This window comes from Mustelus asterias, chromosome 3 (genome assembly GCF_964213995.1).
Source record: "Mustelus asterias chromosome 3, sMusAst1.hap1.1, whole genome shotgun sequence".
NCBI lineage: Eukaryota > Metazoa > Chordata > Chondrichthyes > Carcharhiniformes > Triakidae > Mustelus > Mustelus asterias.
In genome coordinates this window covers 55,946,784-55,968,218 of record NC_135803.1, presented here as the reverse complement: position 1 = coordinate 55,968,218, position 21,435 = coordinate 55,946,784, and the positions used below count along the sequence as shown (strand labels likewise).

The window sequence follows — 21,435 nt, the reverse complement described above, 5'->3', positions numbered from 1 at the left end:
GAAAAAAAGTGCACAGAACCGGAAAACATTTTTTAGCCATTGTTGGGAATTGTAGAACGGAAACTACTGTAGCTATTCTTAATTAACAAAGTTACCCCACTCCCAAGTCCCCTAAACTTCACTTCCTTTTACTTCTCCTCTGATGAAATATCAATACAGAACAGGAAGAAAAAAAAGAGTCACAGGAAATAAGCATCCAGTCTAACTAAAGTAATGTCAATTGGGAATATATCACAAGGAAATGCAGCTATAGGACAGGTGCATTTCTGCTTAGAATGAAAACACACCCTTTCCCTCCAGAGTTGAGGTCTTATTCCTTTCACCAGTCTCACAACACAACTGTTAAATGAGGAGTAGCCTGATGACAAAACAGAAGCAAAAGCCATCACCACAGCCTTCCTGTTGCATCCATTGGCCGATCTACTGTCACCTTAACTCCAATTTCCCATAATCCTTGACTTTTGTCAATCAAAAATCCGTCTAACTCAGTCTTGAATATATTCAATAATTCAGCCTTCACTGCTCTGTGTGAAAGAATCACAAAAACTAACAACCCTTGGATAGAAGAAATTTTTATATACAAAAGCATCGATCAGTATTATAAAGAGGAAGAGAATAGCCAAAGTGAATGCTGGTCCCTTGGAAGATGAGGCTGGGGACTTAATAGTGGGGAGTGCAGAAATGGCAGAGACATTACATCAATATTTTGCCTCAGTTTTCACAGTGGAGTACACAAGTACCATTCCAATTGTAACAGAAATGCAGAGGTTATAGAAAAGGGAGGAACTTCCAACTATCATTACTATGGGAAAAGTACTGCACCAACTATTGGGATTGAAGGCAGACAAGACCTTATAATGTAGGCCACCAGCCTACATTATAGGGTCTTAAAGGAAGTGGAGTTGGAGATACTTGATCCATTTGTTACAAAATTCCAATATTCCCTGGATGCAGGCATGGTTCTGGTGGATTGGCAAAAATGCTAATATAGCACCCTTATTCAGTAAGGCAGGGAGGCAAAATGTAGGAAATTATAGGCCAATTAGCTTAACATCTGTCATTGGGAAATCATTAGAATCCATTATAAAGGAAGTAATAACAGGACATTTAGAAAGTCAAAATGCAATCCATCAGAGTCAGCATGGTTTAATGAAGGGTAAATCATGTTTTGAGTAATTTGCTTGAGTTCTTCAAAAATATAATAAGCATTAATGGTGATCCTGTAGATATAGTAGATCTGGACTTCCATAAAGCATTTGACAAGGTGCCATGCGAAAGGTTAATACACAGGGTTAGTTCACATGGGATTTGGGGTAATTTATTCGTTTGGATAGAGGATTGGCTAACCAACAGAAAGCACAGCACGGGATAAATGGGTCTTTTTTAGGTTGCCAACCATTTACAATCTATATTAATGACTTGGATCCAGGGATAGTAGATACCACAGCCAAAAATAGATGGGACAGTAAATTGCAATAATGAAATAAGAAATTTACAAATGGATATGGATAGGTTAAGTGAATGCTGCAACATTCAGCAGATGGAGTTTAATATGGATAAGTGTGATCTTATCAATTTTGGCAGGAAAATACAAAGGCAACTTATTATCCAAATGGAGAGAAACTTCGGATTACATTGGTGCAGAGGGATCAGGGTGTCCTTGTGCATGTATGGCAGGAAATAAGTATGCAGGTAATAAGGAAGGCAAATAGGGGCGGCACAATGGTTAGCACTGCTGCCTCACAGCGCCAGGTACCTGGGTTCAATTCCGGCCTCAGGTCATTGTCTGTGTGGAGTTTGCACATTCTCCCAGTGTCTGCATGGGTTTCTTCTGGGTGCTCCGGTTTCCTCCCACAGTCCGAAGCTGTGTGGGCTAGGTTGATTGGCCATGCTAAATTGACCCGGGTGTCAGGGGATTAGCAGGGGAAATATGTGGGGTTATGGGAATAAGCCCTGGGTGGGATTCTGGTCGGTGCAGACTTGACAGGCCAAATAGCCTCCTTCTGCACTGTAGGGATTCTATGAATTTTGGCATTTATTGCTAAAGGAATAGAATATAAAAGTAATGAGATGTTGCTAGTACTGTACAAAGCATCAGTGAGAGCACAGTTAGAATAATTGTACACCGTTTTGGTCCCCTTGCTTGAGGGATATAATTGTATTGGAGGCAGTTCAGAAGAAGCTCACTAGATTGATTCCAGAGATAAGGGGTTTGTCTTATGAAGAGCGATTGGGCTGCTTAAGCCTATACTCCCTGAAGAAAATATCTAATTAAGGTGTACAAGATGATGAGAGGCATTGACAACGTAGATGTGAAGAGGATGCTTCCTCTCTAGGGCAATCTAGAACAAGAGATCATAGTTTTAGGATAAGGGGTGGCAGATTTAAATCAGAGATGAGGAGAAATTACTTCTCTCAAAAACTTGTGAATCTGGAATTCACTATCCAGAGCATTGTGGATGCCAGGACTTGGAGTAAATCCAAGGAAGAGGCGGAGAGATTTTTAATTAGTAAGGGTTTGAAGGGCTATGGTGAACGGGCAGGAAAGTAGAGTTGAGGCTGAGATTATATCAGTCATAATCATATTAAATGGCGGAAAAGGCCCGAGTTATTAAATTGCCTACTCCAGCTCCTAGTTTTTATGATTCATCATCACCATCTTAAATGGGACACTTCTGATTTTGAAACTGTACCCCCGAGTTCTGGATATCCCCTATGAGAGGAAACATTTTCTCAGCATCTACTCTGTCACACCCCCTCAGAATCTTTTCTGTTTCAATTAGATCACCTCTCTTTCTTCTAAACTCCAATGATGATATTGGGCCAATATGCTCAACCTTTTTTCATAAGACCCCTCATCCCAGGAATCAGCCCATTGAACCTTCTTTGAACTCCTTCCAATGATGATGCCTTAGGTAAGGTGATCAAAAACTGTACACAGTAGCACAGTGACAGCAGTAACTGTGACTCAATCCAATGTTTCCCCAAAAAAACTGAGGATAGCCATTGGTGTGCCCAAGATTTGACTGGTATGGACCAATTCAAACCCTAAAGCATTTAAAACCAATATGAGAAGCAATGCTGTTAATGTACCCTTGTACAAAACTACAAAACAAATTTGTTTTTTTTCTCTTTAAAAAGGTATCATCTTTGACTGATTGTTAAATATTTGACTGTCTTCCTAACTGGAAAGATAACAAATAATTGTCGAGAAATAAACTATATTTAAAATTAAGCCATTAAAAAAACTTTACTACAAAATTGGATTTGTTGTCGTGCCCTTTGTGACATTCCAAACAGTCCCAGAATGCATCAAAACATTCCTATGATCAACAATACAATTCAGAGAAAAGTGCGTAGGTTCAAACAAATCATTCAGCTCCTTCTTATGCGATAAACAATGCCTGCTTTATGTGGTCAAATGAATAGTCTCAGTTACTCAAGTTGCAGCATCCTTTGCTATAAAACTAATTTGGCAAAGCAAACAATTTCCCAGCCTTATGGGTATGTCTGCATTTGTCACTGTCAACTGGTACATTCAGTTTAAAATCTGCTATTGTCCAGTTATAAAAGAGCCTGGCTCACAGATCGCAGGGATTTCAGCCCAAAAAAAGGAAAAACAAATTTCCCTCAAGATGTGAAATACAAAATGGTGGTTCACCTCACAAGAGTAAGGCACTCGACTCATACACCAGTCTTGAACCTGCGATTACACAGATCCATGAAACCAAGGGAAATTCTCGCCTTCATTATTTTTACATTTGAAAAGCATATATACTTTTTTTTTAAATGCATCAGAGTGTTTCATTTGTAGAACTACATGACAGCCAAGTCCCAATTTTTAATTGTAAAAATGAACTCCTCACTCATTAGGATTGGTTTTAATTCCACTCATCAGTTGAAACTGGGCGTGCGGGCAGTTACAATTGACCAGGTGATTTACCTGTCAACATCCTGCACAGATCCTGCCACATTAAATTTGTTCTTCTGAGCAATTGGTTTGGGCACCTACCTGAAGCCAGTGCAGTCCTTCTTCAAATATGCATATCTAGTTCCAGTGACATCATCTACCCCGACAATAAATTTAACAGTGATTTGAGTGAGGAAGATGCCACCAAATGAATTGGAAGAAGAGGATCTGGGACCAGAGAAGCCCCATACATATAACATTTCTGCTTTGTTCCTTGTGGATTAAGGAGTTCTGAGAGTGCTTCAGGTATCACAGTGGAAGGTAAAACCTTCCTGTCCTGGATTCCCTCATTTTCCTCAATAAAAACCTCCCAAACTTCCGTCATTGCTGATAGCCATTCCTTTGATGTCAAGCAGCTATTTGCCTTCCTTATTACCTGCATACTTATTTCCTGCCATACATGCACAAGGACACCCTGATCCCTCTGCACCAATGTAATCCGAAGTTTCTCTCCATTTGGATAATAAGTTGCCTTTGTATTTTCCTGCTGTCCCAAATTTTTCTTCCTCATGTTGGCTAGCAGCTACTTCGCCATTTCAAACAGGCCATTGACTGGCAACATGCAAAGAGGCCTGGGTCTCATGGTATTCACATTGCCAAGACTGGGGGAAATAGGCCTTACACCTATCCTCCCATACACCTACCATCCCACCTGCTTCCTGCAAGTGAAACAAACAACCATGTGAAAAATACAATATTGGTTTGGGGCAGCATGATGGCACAGTGGTTATCACTGCTGCCCACAGCGCCAGCGACCTGGGTTCGATTCCAGCCTTGGGTGACTGTGTGGAGTTTGCACGTTCTCCCAGTATCACTGTGGCTTTCCTCTGGGTGCTCCAGTTTTCTCCCACAGTTGAAAGATTTGCAAGGTAGGTGGATTAGCTATGCTAAATTTCCCCTTAGTGTTCAAAGATGTATAGGTTAGGGGGTTTGGCAGGGTAAATACATGAGGTTACAGGGTTGGGGCCGAGACGTGTGTTTTATTACCATTGTGCTGGTGGCCACAGTTGGACATCCTTCATCCTGCTCTAAAATTCTAAGAACTGCTTATGTGCATGCATACCATGTTATTCACAATCTCAGAATGCCTCAATGCCCTTTACAGCTAATCAAGTACTTCTGAAGTGTAGTCACTGCTGCAATTTAGGAATTTAGCAAGGTAATTAGTGACCAATAATCTGTTTTAATCATGTTAAGGGATAAACTTTGTGATGAATTATCTGCCTCATGGCAAGCCAATCTTGCAGGTTGGACTTCAAATAGGTGACGGGACCCTTATTTGCAAACATGAAGGACTTATGCCTGTTTCAGGTGCAGGGGACCCCTCCAATATTTTATCATTTACCAGTATGGCAGGCAGCACACTCTGGTTTGTAACTGGCATACAACTCCCACGCACATTATTGGAGGCTTTGGAGGCTGTGTAGTGCCTGAAGAATGGGCACTGTGTAGCCGAATTTCTACGCCATTACTTTTGTGCCACCAATGTTTTCCTTTAAACTCAGCTCCTTTCTCAGCTGCCTGCCTTCAAGGCAGAAGTCCTCAAGTTGCTCCTGCCATTCCTCATTACATCGACTCTGGATCCTGCATTCAGCCCAACAGCCTGCCTTGGAGGTTTGAATGTTCCCCTCGGAACTTAGTAGCCAGATGTGCACCTGTTACTCAAGTTGTGGTCTGTATACAGTACTCCACAGTTGTAAACATGACATGCTCTGCTTCCACTAGGTTAATTCTGCCATCTATTTTCAAAAGAACCACTTGACCAATATACATGGATGCATTAGAATTGATGTGGTTAAATTCTTACAGCAGGTGAAATAATTATTATACTCTGAGTTATTCTTGTGATGGCAAATAAAATTGTTCAATTTTTGTAGAAATTTGAAAATTTGAAGCACCACATTGTGCTTAATTGATGAGGGCCGATTTACTGTAAATGTCCACTGCAGTCCAGAGCATTGACACAGTAAAGCATTTCAGTGTAATGACCAAAACATGACAAAGAAAGAGTGCTGCACCCTCTCCACCATAGTCAGACTTCCCAGAGGACACGTAGATCAAGTCATTTTAGGTCACTTACTTCTGTGGCCCTGGTTAGCTTCTTTCATCCACTATTCAAATAGTTCGATTATGTTACTAGAAAATTCCAGCTAGAAAAACAATCATAAGCTACTGCCTTCAACATTTAAGAAAATACATTGGTATTTAATACATTTTTTATCTCGACAGAGGCAAGATCTACAATCGTATGAATTTTCACATAGCTATTTTTCAGCAGGCAGTAACATAATCACAAAGAAACATACTGCATGTTCTCCACCACAGGCAGAATTCCCAAAGGACATGAACTCATTAGTTACAGTAATACCAGAGAAAAAAAAAACTTTAATTGCCACTGGGCAATCTATCCAAGTGTCCCAAATGCAATTTTTTCACAATTATGTAACTAAAACATCAATTAATGTTTTGTGACAATGCAGATATTGTCTTGGAACAAATGTCTTAATCTGATGAATTCAACTACCCTCTGGCTCTGTGTTTGATCTTTTTCCTCTTTCTCCTCCTCCTCATCGACACACACGCACAATAAATTCTGCATTAAGATGCACTGTTGCATAAGCTTTGCACTCTGCCATTAAATCCTAGTGCGATAACGGTCCCATTTTGGAAAATATTTAGGAAGCCGTTTTTTGTTTTAAATCAATGTGTTACTGAGGACAAGCAGAATATACAACGCAGGAAGCTGCTGCTGTTCAGAGAGCACCTTTCTACACATCACGACATCTTTTACCTGATAAGCACAGTTCTCCTGGTGCACCATCTCAGCGCATCATATGAAGGCTGCCACTGCTGACTGAAAGAATCAAGAGCTGTCGTACGGCAGTTCAGATTTACAGCATCTGGGAGGGCAAATGCTAACCCCTGCGAGGCACGAAGCTGGTCTCAGACAAAAATGGATGCTTCTGCCGCAGCTGCAAACTGCGTAATGGCTCTGCCTTCGTCTGAGAGGAGCAGAGCAGATCGCAGAGATTCTCCTCAGGGAGCTCGCATCTATCTGGGACTGCGATGGGGGGGGAAGGGGGAGGGGAGAGTCAATCTCCACAAACACAATCAGCCAATTATACCGAAGCCACACAGGGAAAGAGAGCTGTTTTGAGGCGGGTGTGACCTTTTGGTGGCTTGTGAAAGGAGCTTGCTGATGTGGAAACATTCTGGTGCCCATCAAATGGAAGAAGACAAAAAGCAAATCAAATGGTATAATTGAGCGAATTTAGACCCCAAGCACAAATCCTGCACTTACAAAATGTAACTGTAAAGTATCAGCAGCTAGCAATTTATATTTAAATCTTTAAATGAAAGCTAGCAAAACCAATATTTAAAATATGCATTCTACAGAAATGATAGGGCAATTCTGGCTTCCAAAACAGCAATCCGTGGACAATTCGGTTTTTATTTAAAACAAAGAACAATTTTTCGATTGATTTCAAATAATTACACTGAAACATTGCTGCATATCTCAAAACTAAATGATGCACGAGCACAAAGCACGGTTAACCGGAAAATAAAACGATTCAGTTCCACGCAGTTTTATTAAGAAAATTTTCTATAAATACATTTTATTTAAAGAATCAAGAATATGCTGTAATGAATATAATCATGGAATGACATGGCTGAGAAGTCTATCCAGCTTTTCAACCTGGAGTTGGCTGTTTGAAAGAACTATCCAATTACTTTCACTTCCCTGCCCCTGAACATTTGTCCATTTCAAGGATTTATTCAACTCCCTTTTGGGAGTCACTGCTGAATCTAACTTCTGTCACCCTTTCAGGCAGTGCATCCCAGGTTATAACTACTCACTGGGAAAAGATTGATTCCCCTCATCCTGCCTAATTCCCAATTACCTTAACGCGCAAGTGGACTTGAGAACTTTTAGGGTACTATGGGCTTTAGTGAGTCATAGTCTGTTCGTCATGAGAAAGGAAGAATCCAACAAGCCACTATATTCTGTACGGAATGCAGCAACTGACTTCCTTTCATTTTTTAATGTAAATTTTCCAGCCATTCAGAAGACAGACATTGAGTAACAGAATCTTGTTTCCAGTATGGCAACCAATGTCAACCTCTCTCTCAGATGGCATACCTCCAAGCACATGGACAACCTCCCTTCATTCTGTCCTGATTTCAGAATAATATTTCTCAGTGTAACAATGTGAATTGTAATGCATCACTTTAAAATCCCTATCACCCGATATCCAGCCTTTAACTCTTTACACGGTCTGCCTTTTAAGTCCCCTGGCATTCTGCTGGAGTTGCTCCAGCTTTGAGGCGAAATAGCACTAGCTACACATGACATACATAATTGCCTCTGTAGTGATATGCATTGTCCCTCTCAATAGTGTCCGATGTTGTTGACTGTGCCATCCCCCTCCATTAATAAAGTTCACAAGATCTCCCTTGAAAGCTTCCTATCCCAAAATATCCAATACATCTCTACAAATGGCTTGTTTTACACCCCCTATACAGCAGCAGAGCAGACTTGATGGGCTGAATGGCCTACTTCTGCTCCACCATCTTATGGTCTTTTCCAGAATGCCCTAAAGCTCTATGCTTAACCATCTTCTTATCACCAACTGGAGACTGCCCCCTCAGCAGCATCATCCAGTGGCACATAAACAGCTTTCCCACTGTAGATTATTGCACTGTACTCTACATGTCTGCCCTGTATCTTGAGAAGTTGATGTTCTCTTTGCTGATTGGGTGCTTGCTTGATATCAAGTTATATATCCCAAGTCAAAATCTTTCATTTTTACTCCACAAACTCTACTTCCTTGTGCCTAAACCAGATCATTCATAAAGCTGGTATCATGTCAGACATTAGAAACATAAACACTATGGGAGTACCTGCACCAATATGGACAGCAGCGGATCAAGTGGGTGGCTCATCACCACCATTTCCAGGGCAATTAGGAAATGGGCAACAAATGCTAGTCCTGCCAGCAATGCTCACACCCCATGAACAATTTTATTTTTAAATCCTGCATGGTGCTTTGAACTTGACATCTTATCCATCACCAAGGACACTAATTTCCATCTATTCCATATCTCAGCCATTCAGCCTTGAAACTCTTACATAGGCCTTAGAAATACTACTTCTACTCTAAAGTTCTCTTCACCAGACACAAATTCTCCATGTCTGCAAAAGCAATTTCTACTTGTCCAAAGCTCTGCTATCCCACACTAATATTTACTCACCCATCATTGCCATTTCATTTATTTACATGGGCTCCCATTATAAACCCTTCCTGGACATTGCCTCATCATACTTCTGCAATTACTGCAGCCCTATATCTGCTCTTAAATATTTTTTTTCATCTGATTCAACTGTACTGAGTATTCACCCCTTCCCTTTAAACCATCAGTGGTGGCACAGCCTTCAATCACCTCAGTTCTACACTCTGTTACACCCTCATTAAATATCACCACGTTTAACAATTTTCTCAAAACTTCTCTCTTTGACCAAGCTCTCAGTCACTCCTAATCTCTTCTTTCCTGGCTAGCTGTCTTCCTCCTTGTACATTAATTTGTGAAGTGCTTTGGGCCATTTTTTTCATTAAACGTTTTTTTTTAAATCAATTTGTCGTTAGAACCATATTTTTGAATGAGATTTCTAATTCACTGTCAAATTAGGTGCTGATACACACTGAACTGAAATTGCAAATCCAATCCCCAAAACCAAAGACGGAAAAACAATATTCTAATCTTCCATGCCATCCAAGCCCCTTAATGCAATTTTTAAAATTAATTTTATTTGAATGCGAACAATTTGTATTTGAATGGGAAACACACTACACAATGCAATCCTAACTGCAACATGTCAAAACTGGAAAATCCCCCAAATGCAAATATAGCATCACTGTTGAGTCATCTCAGTCTTAAACACAAAAGACAAATTATAGAGCTGGTATGAATATTTACTTACTCCAAATTGCTATGTTCAAAAATTATTGTGTGGGAAATAAATCCTAAATATTTTACACAGCAGTCCTGGAAGTTTGTTCAAATCAAGGCATTGTAAGTGCTTTCTTTTCCTTCTCTCCGCCCAATTTTTAATAATGCGCAAAACAGTCATTTATTAGAAAAAAGCAGCATGGCAACACAGCGTATTTGTGTTCCCTTTGTGTTTTGCAGTGGTTGGAAGTAAATACACCAGCAATTCTACATAATACATTATTACCAGGGGGATACTGATTGAAAGCAAGGAGCGTCTCTCCAAGGAGACAAATTGAAATAAAGCAGGGAGCCAAAACGGTTCCACACGAAAGGTTGTTGCACAAGGGTTTATGTGGAAGATACATTAGTATGGAAAGAGGATTTGTTAAAAGGTCAGTAAACAAAAAGTAGGGATAACGTAATTTTCAGTTTGCAGGCTGTTTCTAGTAGTGTGCACTGAAAATCAGAGCTGGAGCCTCGGCTATTTACAATCTATACTATGTTCCAAGGAGTTTTGAATAATGTAGCTTTGTTATTCTTAGAATCTTAGAATCCCTACAGCACAGAAAGAGGCCATTCGGCCCATCGAGTCTGCACCGACCACAATCCCCACCCAGGCCCTACCCCCATATCCCTACATATTTACCCACTAATCCCTCTAACCTACGCATCCCAGGACTCTAAGGGCAATTTTTAGCTTGGCCAATCAACCTAACCCGCACATCTTTGGACTGTGGGAGGAAACCAGAGCACCCGGAGGAAACCCACGCAGACACGAGGAGAATGTGCAAACTCCACACAGACAGTGACCCGAGCCGGGAATCGAACCCAGGTCCCTGGAGCTGTGAAACAGCAATGCTAACCACTGTGCTACCGTGCCGCCGTTAACTACCGTTAAGTAGTTAACAAATCAATATCCATTTATTCATTGTATGTATTATGTACCGATTTGAAAAGTAATTGGGATCTACACAACCTGTATTTTGTGGCCGAAATTAACAGTACATAACAGACATTGTGGTGATCAAGGCAAGCATCTTGCAACATTTTCAATATGTAGACTTGTGGACTAGCTAAGTGCAGTGTGTAAACCGTCTGTGGATATATTTACATGGACAGATTTGAAATTATCTGAGGTTATGTTAGATTGTGTTGCTTTACTCTACGTGATTATTGTACCTGGTAATATGTGACCAATATTTACAAGATGGCTAATAAACAACATTAAGTGACATGGACTCCCATTTCCTTCTAAAGGAAGATACAAGCCATTACTTACACACAGAAATTAGATGTGTTATGACATGATGACACAAGTGAAAAACCAAAAGCCATAGAGAGTTCACTGGGGCTTCATCAAATGGCTATGTGCAGCATCAAGAAGGACAAAGACAAGATCGTGACAATTGGCTAGAAAATATGGAATGATTATTGAATGAGTGTATGATGTTCATGACTTCTGTGCCTTCAGAGAGTCTACTGAATCTATACACAAAGATATAGCGGCTGGCCAACAAAGTAGGAGTATTTGAAGTTTACCAAAATAATGTTGAGAAAATGCTGCAGTCCCACAGTGAAGCACTGACCAGCAAGGAGCTAATGCAGCTTCAGCAGCAGAGAACTGTATCAAAGAGGAGGAGGAAGCAACACAGGCACATAACATTGCAATACTTGTTGGAGGCTTGCAAGCTCACTGAAGCTAGGAGGACACAAAGGCTGTTATTGAATTCCCATCCCTGTGACAACTGAGGTGAATTTAATAAAGCTAGAGGATGCTAGGAGGGGCCTGCGCTGCCTTCCTACCTTTGCTACACTTGGCAGGAAAGCTCCTGGACAGCCTTTCCGTCTGGTTGCCAAGTAGGCAATTATTGTTTACTCGAGTGCCTGGAATAGGGAGTACCCAAGTGGGAAGCCTGGAAAATAAACCCCGTCAGGGTTGCCTATGAGTTCCCAAGCTGTTGGGAGGTACAATGTGCCTTCATAAGAAGAGATGATTGATGCCTTGTCACCTCCAATGATTCTGCAAAAGGAAATAAATACATTAACTGAATGAGCAAGATGGTGGCAGGTGTGGATCAATGTTCCTTTGATAGGATCAATAGAAAACTAGATTTCTTTAAAAAAAGAGTTCTGAGAAGATAGGAAGCCTGCCATCCTGGAAAGATTGACTAAAATGGATCTATAACTCTCTGGAGTTCAGAAGAATGAGAGGAAATCTTATTGAAAAAAAGAGATTCTGAGAATGCTTGGCAGGCTGCTTCCATTGGCTGCAGAATCTAGAATTAGGGGCACCATCTCATAATAAGGCTTAAACAATTTAAGATTAATGGGAGGAGAAATTTCGTCACTCAGAGGGTTAAGAATCTTTGGCGTTCACTGGCCCAGAGGGACGTGGATATAGTCAAGGCTGAAACTGATAGAATGTTGGTATCAAGGGAAACGGATATCAGAAAGAAATTAGAACAGAAAGAAATCAGCCACAATCTTATTGAATTACATAACACACTTTTGGGGTCATATCTCCTAGCCCTGCCCCTGTTTCTTATGTTACTCACCTCCTGACAGGAGCATGATGGAATACTCACTACTTGCCTGGATGAGTACAGATCCACTAACACTCAAGAAACTCAATACCATCCAAGACAAAGCAACTCAATTGATTGGCACCTAATTCACAACCATCAACATTCACTCCCTCCACCAAAAGCACACAGTGGCAGTAGCGTGTACCAAGTACAAGATGTACTGCAACAACACATCAAGGCTCCTTCAACAGCACCTTCCAAACCCATGATCTCTACCATCTAGAAGGCCAAGGGCAGCAGATACATGGGGACACCATCAACTAGATTAGATGTTCCCCTCCAAGCCACTCACCATTCTGACTTGGAAATATATTACCATTCCTTTATTGTCACTGGGTCAAAAATCCTGAAACTCCCTCCCTAACAGCTCCGTGGGTACCTACACCACATGAACTGCAATGGTTCAAAAACGCGACTCACCACCATCTTCTCGAGGTCAATTATGGATGGGCAAAAGATGTTGACCTAGCTAGTGATGCCCACATCCTGCACAAGAATAAAAAAACAAACATATGGAGCACTTTTCACCAGCATGCTAAGCGTATCCCTCCATTTTTTAATGTTTTTTATAATTTGTAAAACAATGAAATGGCATGGTCTATTGTACTCCTTCCATTTACAACATCTAAACATCAGTGTAATATTTCCCTACTCATTCTACCGATCAACAAATAGTCTTTTTTACTCTTGTATTGACTCAACATTTGAAATGGTTCATCAGAGCCAGATAACCTCATTTCCCCCTGCAAACAGATTCCCATTTAAAATAAAGGCACAAAGTGTAGCATCCCAGTAAAACTAATCATTTTGGATGAGGTATATTTATGTATCCTAAACCTACAGGGAGTCAAATTCTTTCACACTCTATATCAAAAACATTGGAATGCAGAAACAATTGTCAGACAGCCAATGTTACACCAATTTCAATTGTCTTATAAATGAAATGGAGCACTATTGTTCTGACCATTTGCTGGTGTAGTTCAGACATTAAGTAAGGAAGAAAGAATTTCAGGGAAGATGGTGTGGGGTGGGGGGGGGGGGGTGGGAAGTGCAGCTCTGACTCAGGAGTGCACTGAAGCATCAACTTAGGCTGCGTGCTCAAGTCTCTGGAATGGGGCCCGTAGACATGCCAACCTCGAGACAAACTCTTAACAATCAAGAGATTTGATATAAAAATCATGAATTATTATATTTTCCCCAAACATAAATAAATAAAGATTGACAGTTGGTCCATGAAAGTCCTTAATGGTTTATTTAATCTCTAATAGTGCTTTACAAAATGATACTACACCATCTGTGAATGTTTAATAAAAAGCTGAAAGAAATCCTGCAATAAAGAAGGAGTCAACCTCCATGAGTGACTATTGGCAGAATAGGGGAGATAAGAGATCACTTGTGGGTGTACTTTATAGGCCCCTAACAATAGTCACAATGTAGGACAGAGCATACAGGAAGAAACAAATGACTTGTGCAAGAAAAATTCTGCAATAATCATGGAGGACTTTAATCTTCTTGTAGATTGGGCCAGATTTGTAACCTGGGCATTGAGTTCACACATTATATTTCTTAAAGCAGCATGTTCTAGAGCCAACCAGGATCAGACAATGCTAGACCTGGTAATGTGTAATGTAACAAGATTAACCAATAACTCATAACTAAAAGGAACTGTGAGGTAACAACAATCATAGCAAGATAGAATTGCACATTCAGTTTGAAGGTGAGAAGTGTGGGTCAAATATTAATGCTCAAAAACTGAAATTAAGGTAATTATAAGGATATGATGGTAGGATTGGCTGTAGGAAACTGAGAAACGTGATTAAAAAGGTAGGACAGGAGAGATACAGTGGCCAGTTTTTAAGGATTAATCAGAAAATTGGACTGATTTTAAGAACTAATAAAGAAAGGCCAGAAAGAAATAGAGAGAGAGAAGTCAGAGCAGGAGAGAAAACTAGCTAGACATACAAAGGGGCAAATGTTACCAATCTGCCCACCACGGGAATCGGAGTGGGTGAGGGGCAAACCATGGAAAGGTCCTTTGACCTCGGGCGGGATTTTCCAGTCTCATTGCAAGGCCAGAAAACCCACCCTAAGAGTTTCTACGTGTATTTAAAAAGGAAAAGGCTAACTGAAGTGGTGGTCCTCTAGAGGGTGAGACTGAAGAATCAATAGTGGAGAACAAGGAAATGACAGAAGCATTTGTGTCTGCTTTACTGTAGAAGACTTAGAAAACTTCCCAAACATACTAGGAAATCAAAAGGTGAAAGGGAGGGAGGAAGTTAAAACAATCGCCACATAAAAAGTACTGAGAAAGTACTCAAGTTCCCAAGGCTTTCCAGGGTCTTACAAGTGGCTGCAGAGGTAGTAAACGGATTGATTGTAATCTTCCAAAATTCTTTATATATTTTCTGATCTCTCCCATCTGGTCCCACCAAAATCAATGGATATTTAATCAAATATTTATTCAAAAAAAATGATGGTAGCAAAAAGCAGGAAACTACAGGAAAACCAACCTACCAGCTCTCATAGGGAAATTACTAGAATCCATTATTAAGAAGTCTATAGCAAGACAGTTAGAAATTCATAATGGATCCAGGCAGAGTTAACAATATATTGGGAAAGGGATATTGCATTTAACTAATGTATTGGAGGTTTTTTGAGGAAGTCATAAGCAATGCGGATAAAGGGGAACTTGTAGTTGTAGTGTCCTTAGATTTGAAAAAGGCATTTAAAAAAGGTGCCACATCAAAAACATACCTGTACAAAATAAGAACCCATGGTGTAAATAGTGGAGTGCCATCGGGATCTAAACTATTTTCAACTTATATTAATAACTTAGATGAAAGAGCCAAATGCATTGTAGCTAAATTTGCCCAATGACACCAAGATAGGCGGGAAAGTAAATTGCCAAGAGGATGTCGAATCTACAAAGGGATAGACAGGTTAAGTGATGGGTAAAAACTTGCAGATGGAGTATAATGTGGGAAAATGTGAACTTATCCACTTTGGCAGGAAGAATAGAAAAGCAGTATGGTATTTAAATGGAGAGAGAGTGCAGAACTTGCTGGTGCAGAGGCGTATTGTTTGGTCTGGTCGATGAATCACAAACGGTAGTATGCAGATACAGCAAGTGATTAGGAAGGCAGATGGAACACCGGCATTTGTTGCGGGGGAATGGAATATAAAAGTAGTGAAGCTTTGCTATTGCTGTATAGGGTCTTGGTGAAACCACATCTGACAGTTTTGGTCTCCTTATTTGAAAAAGGATCTAAGTGCATTAGAAGCAGATACATAGAAGTCACTTGACTCATTCCTGGATGAAGGGTTTACCTCATGAAGGTTGAACATGTTGGGCCTATGTCCATTGGAATACATGGTGACCTTATTGAAACTTAAAGATCCTGAGAAGACAGTAGGATGGATACCAGGAGGATGTTTCCATGCTGGTACTATAGTTAGGAAAGCCCACCATTGCCTCTACTTTCTCAGAAGACTGAGGAAATTTGGCATGTCAGCTGCGACTCTCACCAACGTTTACAGATGCACCATAGAAAGTATTCTTTCTGGTTGTATCACAGCTTGGTATGGCTCCTGCTCTGCCCAAGACCACAAGAAACTACAAAAGGTCGTGAATGTAGCCCAATCCATCACGCAAACCAGCCTCCCATCCATTGACTCTGTCTACACTTCCCGCTGCCTCGGCAAAGCAGCCAGCATAATTAAGGACCCCACGCACCCTGGACATTCTCTCTTCCACCTTCTTCCGTCGGGAAAAAGATGCAACAGTCTGAAGTCACGTACCAACCAACTCAGAACAGCTTCTTCCCTGCTGCTGTCAGACTTTTGAATGGACCTACCTTGCATTAAGTTGATCTTTCTCTACACCCTAGCTATGACTGAAACACTACATTCTGCACTCTCTCGTTTCCTTCTCTATGATCGGTATGCTCTTTCTGTATAGTGCGCAAGAAACAATACTTTTCACTGTTAACACATGTGACAATAATAAATCAAATCAAATTCTTTTGCAGAGGAGATTAGAATTAGAGGACTTCTTTATAAAATGGAAATGAGGAAAATGTCTTTCTCTCAAAGGGTCACTCGGCTGTGGAATTCTCTTCCTCAGAAAGCAGTGGAGGGGAAAGGGAAGGGGATATGAGGAAAGAAAACTGCTGTAATCTGGGGTGATGAGGAGAGCTGGGGAAGTGGTGGTGGTGGGGGAGAAAACTGCTGTGCTGTGTTCTGGGGGTGGGGGGAGGTGTTGATGGACAGGGGTGTGCTGTACTAATTACAGATAACAAAGAAAAACATTAACTAGTTTGTTTTCAGATATTTTAATAGAGTCCACCTCTTCTAAAGTTGGTTCAGTTTTAGAATCCTTGAAACTATTGAAATTCAAAAATATGGAAAATAAACTGATCACTTTTGGTGTCTGAATGTTTGAGGTAAGTAATGTTGCTCATTGCAAATGTTTAAGCATTGCAGTTTGGAGCAAGACAATGGTGTTAGTTACACTAATTACAATGTTAAATGATAGCTAAATGATTTATTTGGAGCACAACCAACATGCAGGATTTGCAACTGAAGTCAAACAATTGCAAATGAATGCTACTGAATGCAAATGATGTCAAATCATGTCAGAAATATTCAGGTAGAGAGAGTTTCTCTTTTAGTACCAACAGACAACAATTTGCAATTCTATAGTTTTCCTTATGGAGGGTCACAGCTCAAAGTATTTTATATTGAAGATTCCAAAACAATGGTTGCTAACAAGAAGAGGTAAGTTTAAAAATAAAAAGTGGGTTGGGGAATTAAATACACAATAGAAGAAGCATTTTAGAGAGATTTTTATTAAAACTTAGAGAGAACTGAATAGAGGTCAAAACTGTCAGAGTTAAATGAGAGATTATCAACAGTGAGTAAGTAAAAACTTAAGAAGCTTACAATTGGAAGAATGGAGGGAGCATGCAGGAATTTAATTTCCATAGTCCCTGAGCTAAGAAAGAGTGCGAGAGGGATGGGGAGAGAAAAGTGGTGCGAGCATTCTTGCCACTGGCTCACTTCCTCTAACCTTTCCCTTCAAAGGACGCCTATTGCTTTTTTAAAGAAATGCTAATGGCAGCTTTGGGACCTTGCAGAGCCATGTCATTGAATCATTGCAGCTTTAAAGGACCAGTTCAGAAACTCCAAGGTATATTATGAAGTTAGCCTAGAGCTCAACTATTTTTGACTTTGGCATTAGCGTGAGCATAAGATGGTTCACTCCAGATGTGATTCTGTTGACCCACTGGAAGCTATTATCAAAGCAAACTTTATTTAACAATATAGTTTAACCATAACAAAAATAATTGGTGTAACTTTAATCAATTGAAGTACTTAAACATGACAATATACAATTCTTAACTGCTCATCTATATCTATCAGTTCCAACTTAAGCAATATTCCTCAGACATATATTCCTCTTTAAGATCAGCTAGTGAACAATAGGCGGATGTGCTAGTATACAGGCTGCTAGTTCTCATACTTCCAGAACACCACTGGAGAGAGATACTTATTTTCTAGCAGGTCCCAGACTTCAATCTCCAGAGAGAGAAGAGCTGCTGTTCCTTGCAAGATCAAACAGAAACTACCTGCTTTTACCTTCGGGTAAGCCTAGCTCCTCCCATTAGCACATGATGCACTCATGTCAATCAACCTAATTAAACCCTACTCTGAAACCCAAGGGGAAGAAAACAAAAAGGTAACGAACCGCATGAACTCAGGTTAAAACAAACACCCCAATAACTCGGAGCAATTATTTTTCTGCATTCTCAGCAGGTGGGCTGCCTGGAACGGACAAAGCAACACCGCAAACCAGAGTTGAATCTGAACATCTCCTTCACAAGGACATGACACAAATACATTTCTTAAAGGCACAATATCATCACATGGCACAGAAGGCCATTCAGCCCATAGAGTCCATGCCAGGCCTCTATCAAGCAATTCAATTAGAGCCAGTTGCCTCCTCTTTCTCTGCAAGTGTATTTCCCTCATGTGCTAATCCAATTTCCTTTTGAAATCATTCGCTGTCTCTGCTTCTACCACCCACATAACAAGCAAGTGTTAGGTCATTACAATTTGTTGCATAAAAAATTCTTCCTCATATTCCCCCTGTATCTTTTGCCCAAAACCTAATAATGTCTCCCTTAGTCTTTGTCCTATCAGCTAATGGGAACCATAGCTCTCTGTAACTGAGTTGCCAATCAGCAAAAAGTCAAAGTGGTTCTGCCCCATCACCCCATACAAGTGTCAGCAGCAGAGAAATCCTGAGATTTTACAGCCTTTATACAAAGTCGTGAGTGAGACTGAATTTGACTGAGATTTCATAGTTGGCACGTCTGGATCTGAATCCACAGCTTTTGGCTTAGAATCAAGATTGTTACTAACTGACCCATGGCTGACACATTTATAGAGGAACAGGAGTATGCCTCTAGCCCCTTGATCCTCAAAAAAAAACACAGATAAAAACAAGCAATAAAAAAGGAGGAATATTTAAGAGATAGGCAAATATCAATAATGAAAAGCATACAATTGTAAATACCAAAAGGATTGAATCAGTATGTGTGGGCATTTCAGTAACTGATTAACAGAAGTCAGCTCAAATGTAGAATGGGTGAAAGAATAGAGTGAGCATTAGACATCATAGAATCCCTACAGTGCAGGAGGCCATCTGGCCCATCAAGTCTCTGAAAGAGCAACTTACCCAGGCCCACCCCTACCCTAGCCCCATAACCCCACACATTTAATCTCCTAACCTACACATCTAGGGACACTAAGGAACAATCTATTCTGACCAATCCACCGAACCTGCATACCTTTCAACTATAGGAGGAACCCGGAGCACCCAAAGGAAACTCACGCAGACATGGGGAGAATGTGCAAACTCCACACAGTCAGTCACCCAAGGCTGGAATTGAACCAGAGTCCCTGGAGCCGTGAGGCAGCAGTGCTAACCACTGTAACTTTGTTTCCGCTTCAAGTTTCCCAAACTGTTATAACCCTGAAGGTTTATAAAACCATAAGAGGTAAAACTCAGGATTCCATGCTTCAACAATCCTCTGTAGAAAGAGGTTTTCCTTACTGTCGGTGATAATTTTAAATTGATGTTCCCTGTCACTGACTTGACAGCGGAGACGTAGAGTGACCTTAAAAACAGACATAGTGCTGATGCATACCACCCCGCACAACAGCACTGAAAATACACCATATGCTTAGTATTCATATTGCAGCTCCAGTAATACATATGGTATATGTAATTATGTTGAAAATGTGTGGTCAGTATAGCAGCCGTTTGACCAGGTTACCCAATTACAGTAACTACTTCCAGAAGAATGCAGCACTAAATCAAAATAAGAGAAAATAATTTCATCTTCCAAATCTCTATATTTTACAAGGAATGGACCATGAATACCACAATGCATGACCCTAGCTGGATAGTAATTTATAGATGGCGTTTGGGTAAGGCATTAGTATCTGACTCTGCAAGAGGCTAATACGGCTAAGGGCAAGCTTATCCTCACCCTACATCCACACACAAATTTACCAACAGGGCGACTGGACAGCAATTAAGTCTGACTGATTCCATCTCCTGCCATCTTAGCTTGGGAATACAGAAATCATTTGTGGCATCCCCAGGGCTGTCCCTCTGTAATCACAGCATGAGACAAAGGCAAAATTTGCATTGCATGGCTTTGTAACCCCAGTCTTAAAATACCAATCGTCAACTGCTTGTTGAATGACGTTTAGCTGACAATTGGGATATTTTCTATCCATGTGAATGCCACACTGGGTACATTCTCTGAATCATCTTGTGATCCATCTTGTTTGAAGAGGAGCAGTTAACTTGATGTTCTGGAAGCCTTCTTTTCAATCCATATAAATCCTTCTGCAGTAGGTCAGCATTCAGCTCGGCCTTTTGGCTAAGATCAAGTGTAGTATGGATCGCCTGCACTTGGTTGGGGTCATTGGGTTGCGCTGAGGCTTCATATGTTTCATATGAAGCAATTTTTAAAAGCGGCATCTCGGCCTTTTGGCTAAGATGCAAATGAGCTCAAGTCTTGGAGGAGAATCCTCCCCCTTCTCCAATCAGCTTGACTCATGTAGATCAGGCCCAGGACAGGGTGGTTTTGGTCTCCCGTCCTGTCTTGTCAGCCTGGATCTGAAATGTCTCAACTTGTTGAGACTCTGAATTGGATTTGATTTGATTGAATTGGAAAAGTATTTTAAAAAAATGCAAGTGACCTTCGTTGTGTGGCAAGTGACAGTATGAAGTTACTTTTAAAATAATTTATTGGGAATCTAGAACTTTCTTTATTCAGGCATACTTCACAAGACATCAAAATATAATATTTGACAACACTTCACTCTGGAGAAAAGTATAAGGGAAAGGCCCAGACAGTCCATCCTGAGCATTAGAGCAGACCTGCTTTTTTGATATTTCTTCATGAAGAAGAATGCCACAAAGATATGGTATCTCCTTTACCCCATTTAATGTATGTAGCTTTTTGCTTCAATGGGGGCGATTCTCAAACCTTGTTGTGCCTAGCGCAGATTGCACCAGTCCTGGAGAATAGCACTTGAGCCTAAAAATTCGTTTTGTGGCTGGCCTAACAAGTTTGCAATTTTCCCGAACCCTTTGTGATGACAAGAGCCAAGTCGCATCCAGAAAGGGTAGAAGTCTGATTAATATTTTTAAAGTAGCATTTAAATATACATAGCCCATTAAAATCCCAGCACACAGAATTCACCCGCCTTCAGGTATGGCCCCACAACCAAGCAAATCACTACTGGTCTCTGCAACCAGAGACCTGGCATGATGGTCACACTGGGGGTGCTCAGAGGCCATTGACACCC

The 21,435-nt window shown here is 40.6% G+C and overlaps 1 protein-coding gene across 3 annotated transcripts in view; it reads right to left on the bottom strand.

Annotated features, from left to right (window-relative positions):
* Positions 1-21,435, bottom strand: part of schip1 (schwannomin interacting protein 1) — a 177,912-nt gene that overhangs the window by 98,991 nt on the left and 57,486 nt on the right. The window contains exon 1 of one of the 3 annotated variants that reach the window (XM_078209016.1): positions 6,762-7,033. The exons of the other annotated variants lie outside the window; for them this stretch is intronic. Within the exon in view, the coding sequence (XP_078065142.1) occupies positions 6,762-6,791 (30 nt within the window). The 5' untranslated portion in view covers positions 6,792-7,033. Of the gene's footprint in view, positions 1-6,761; positions 7,034-21,435 lie in introns of those variants that run through there. 3 annotated transcript variants of the gene reach the window in all.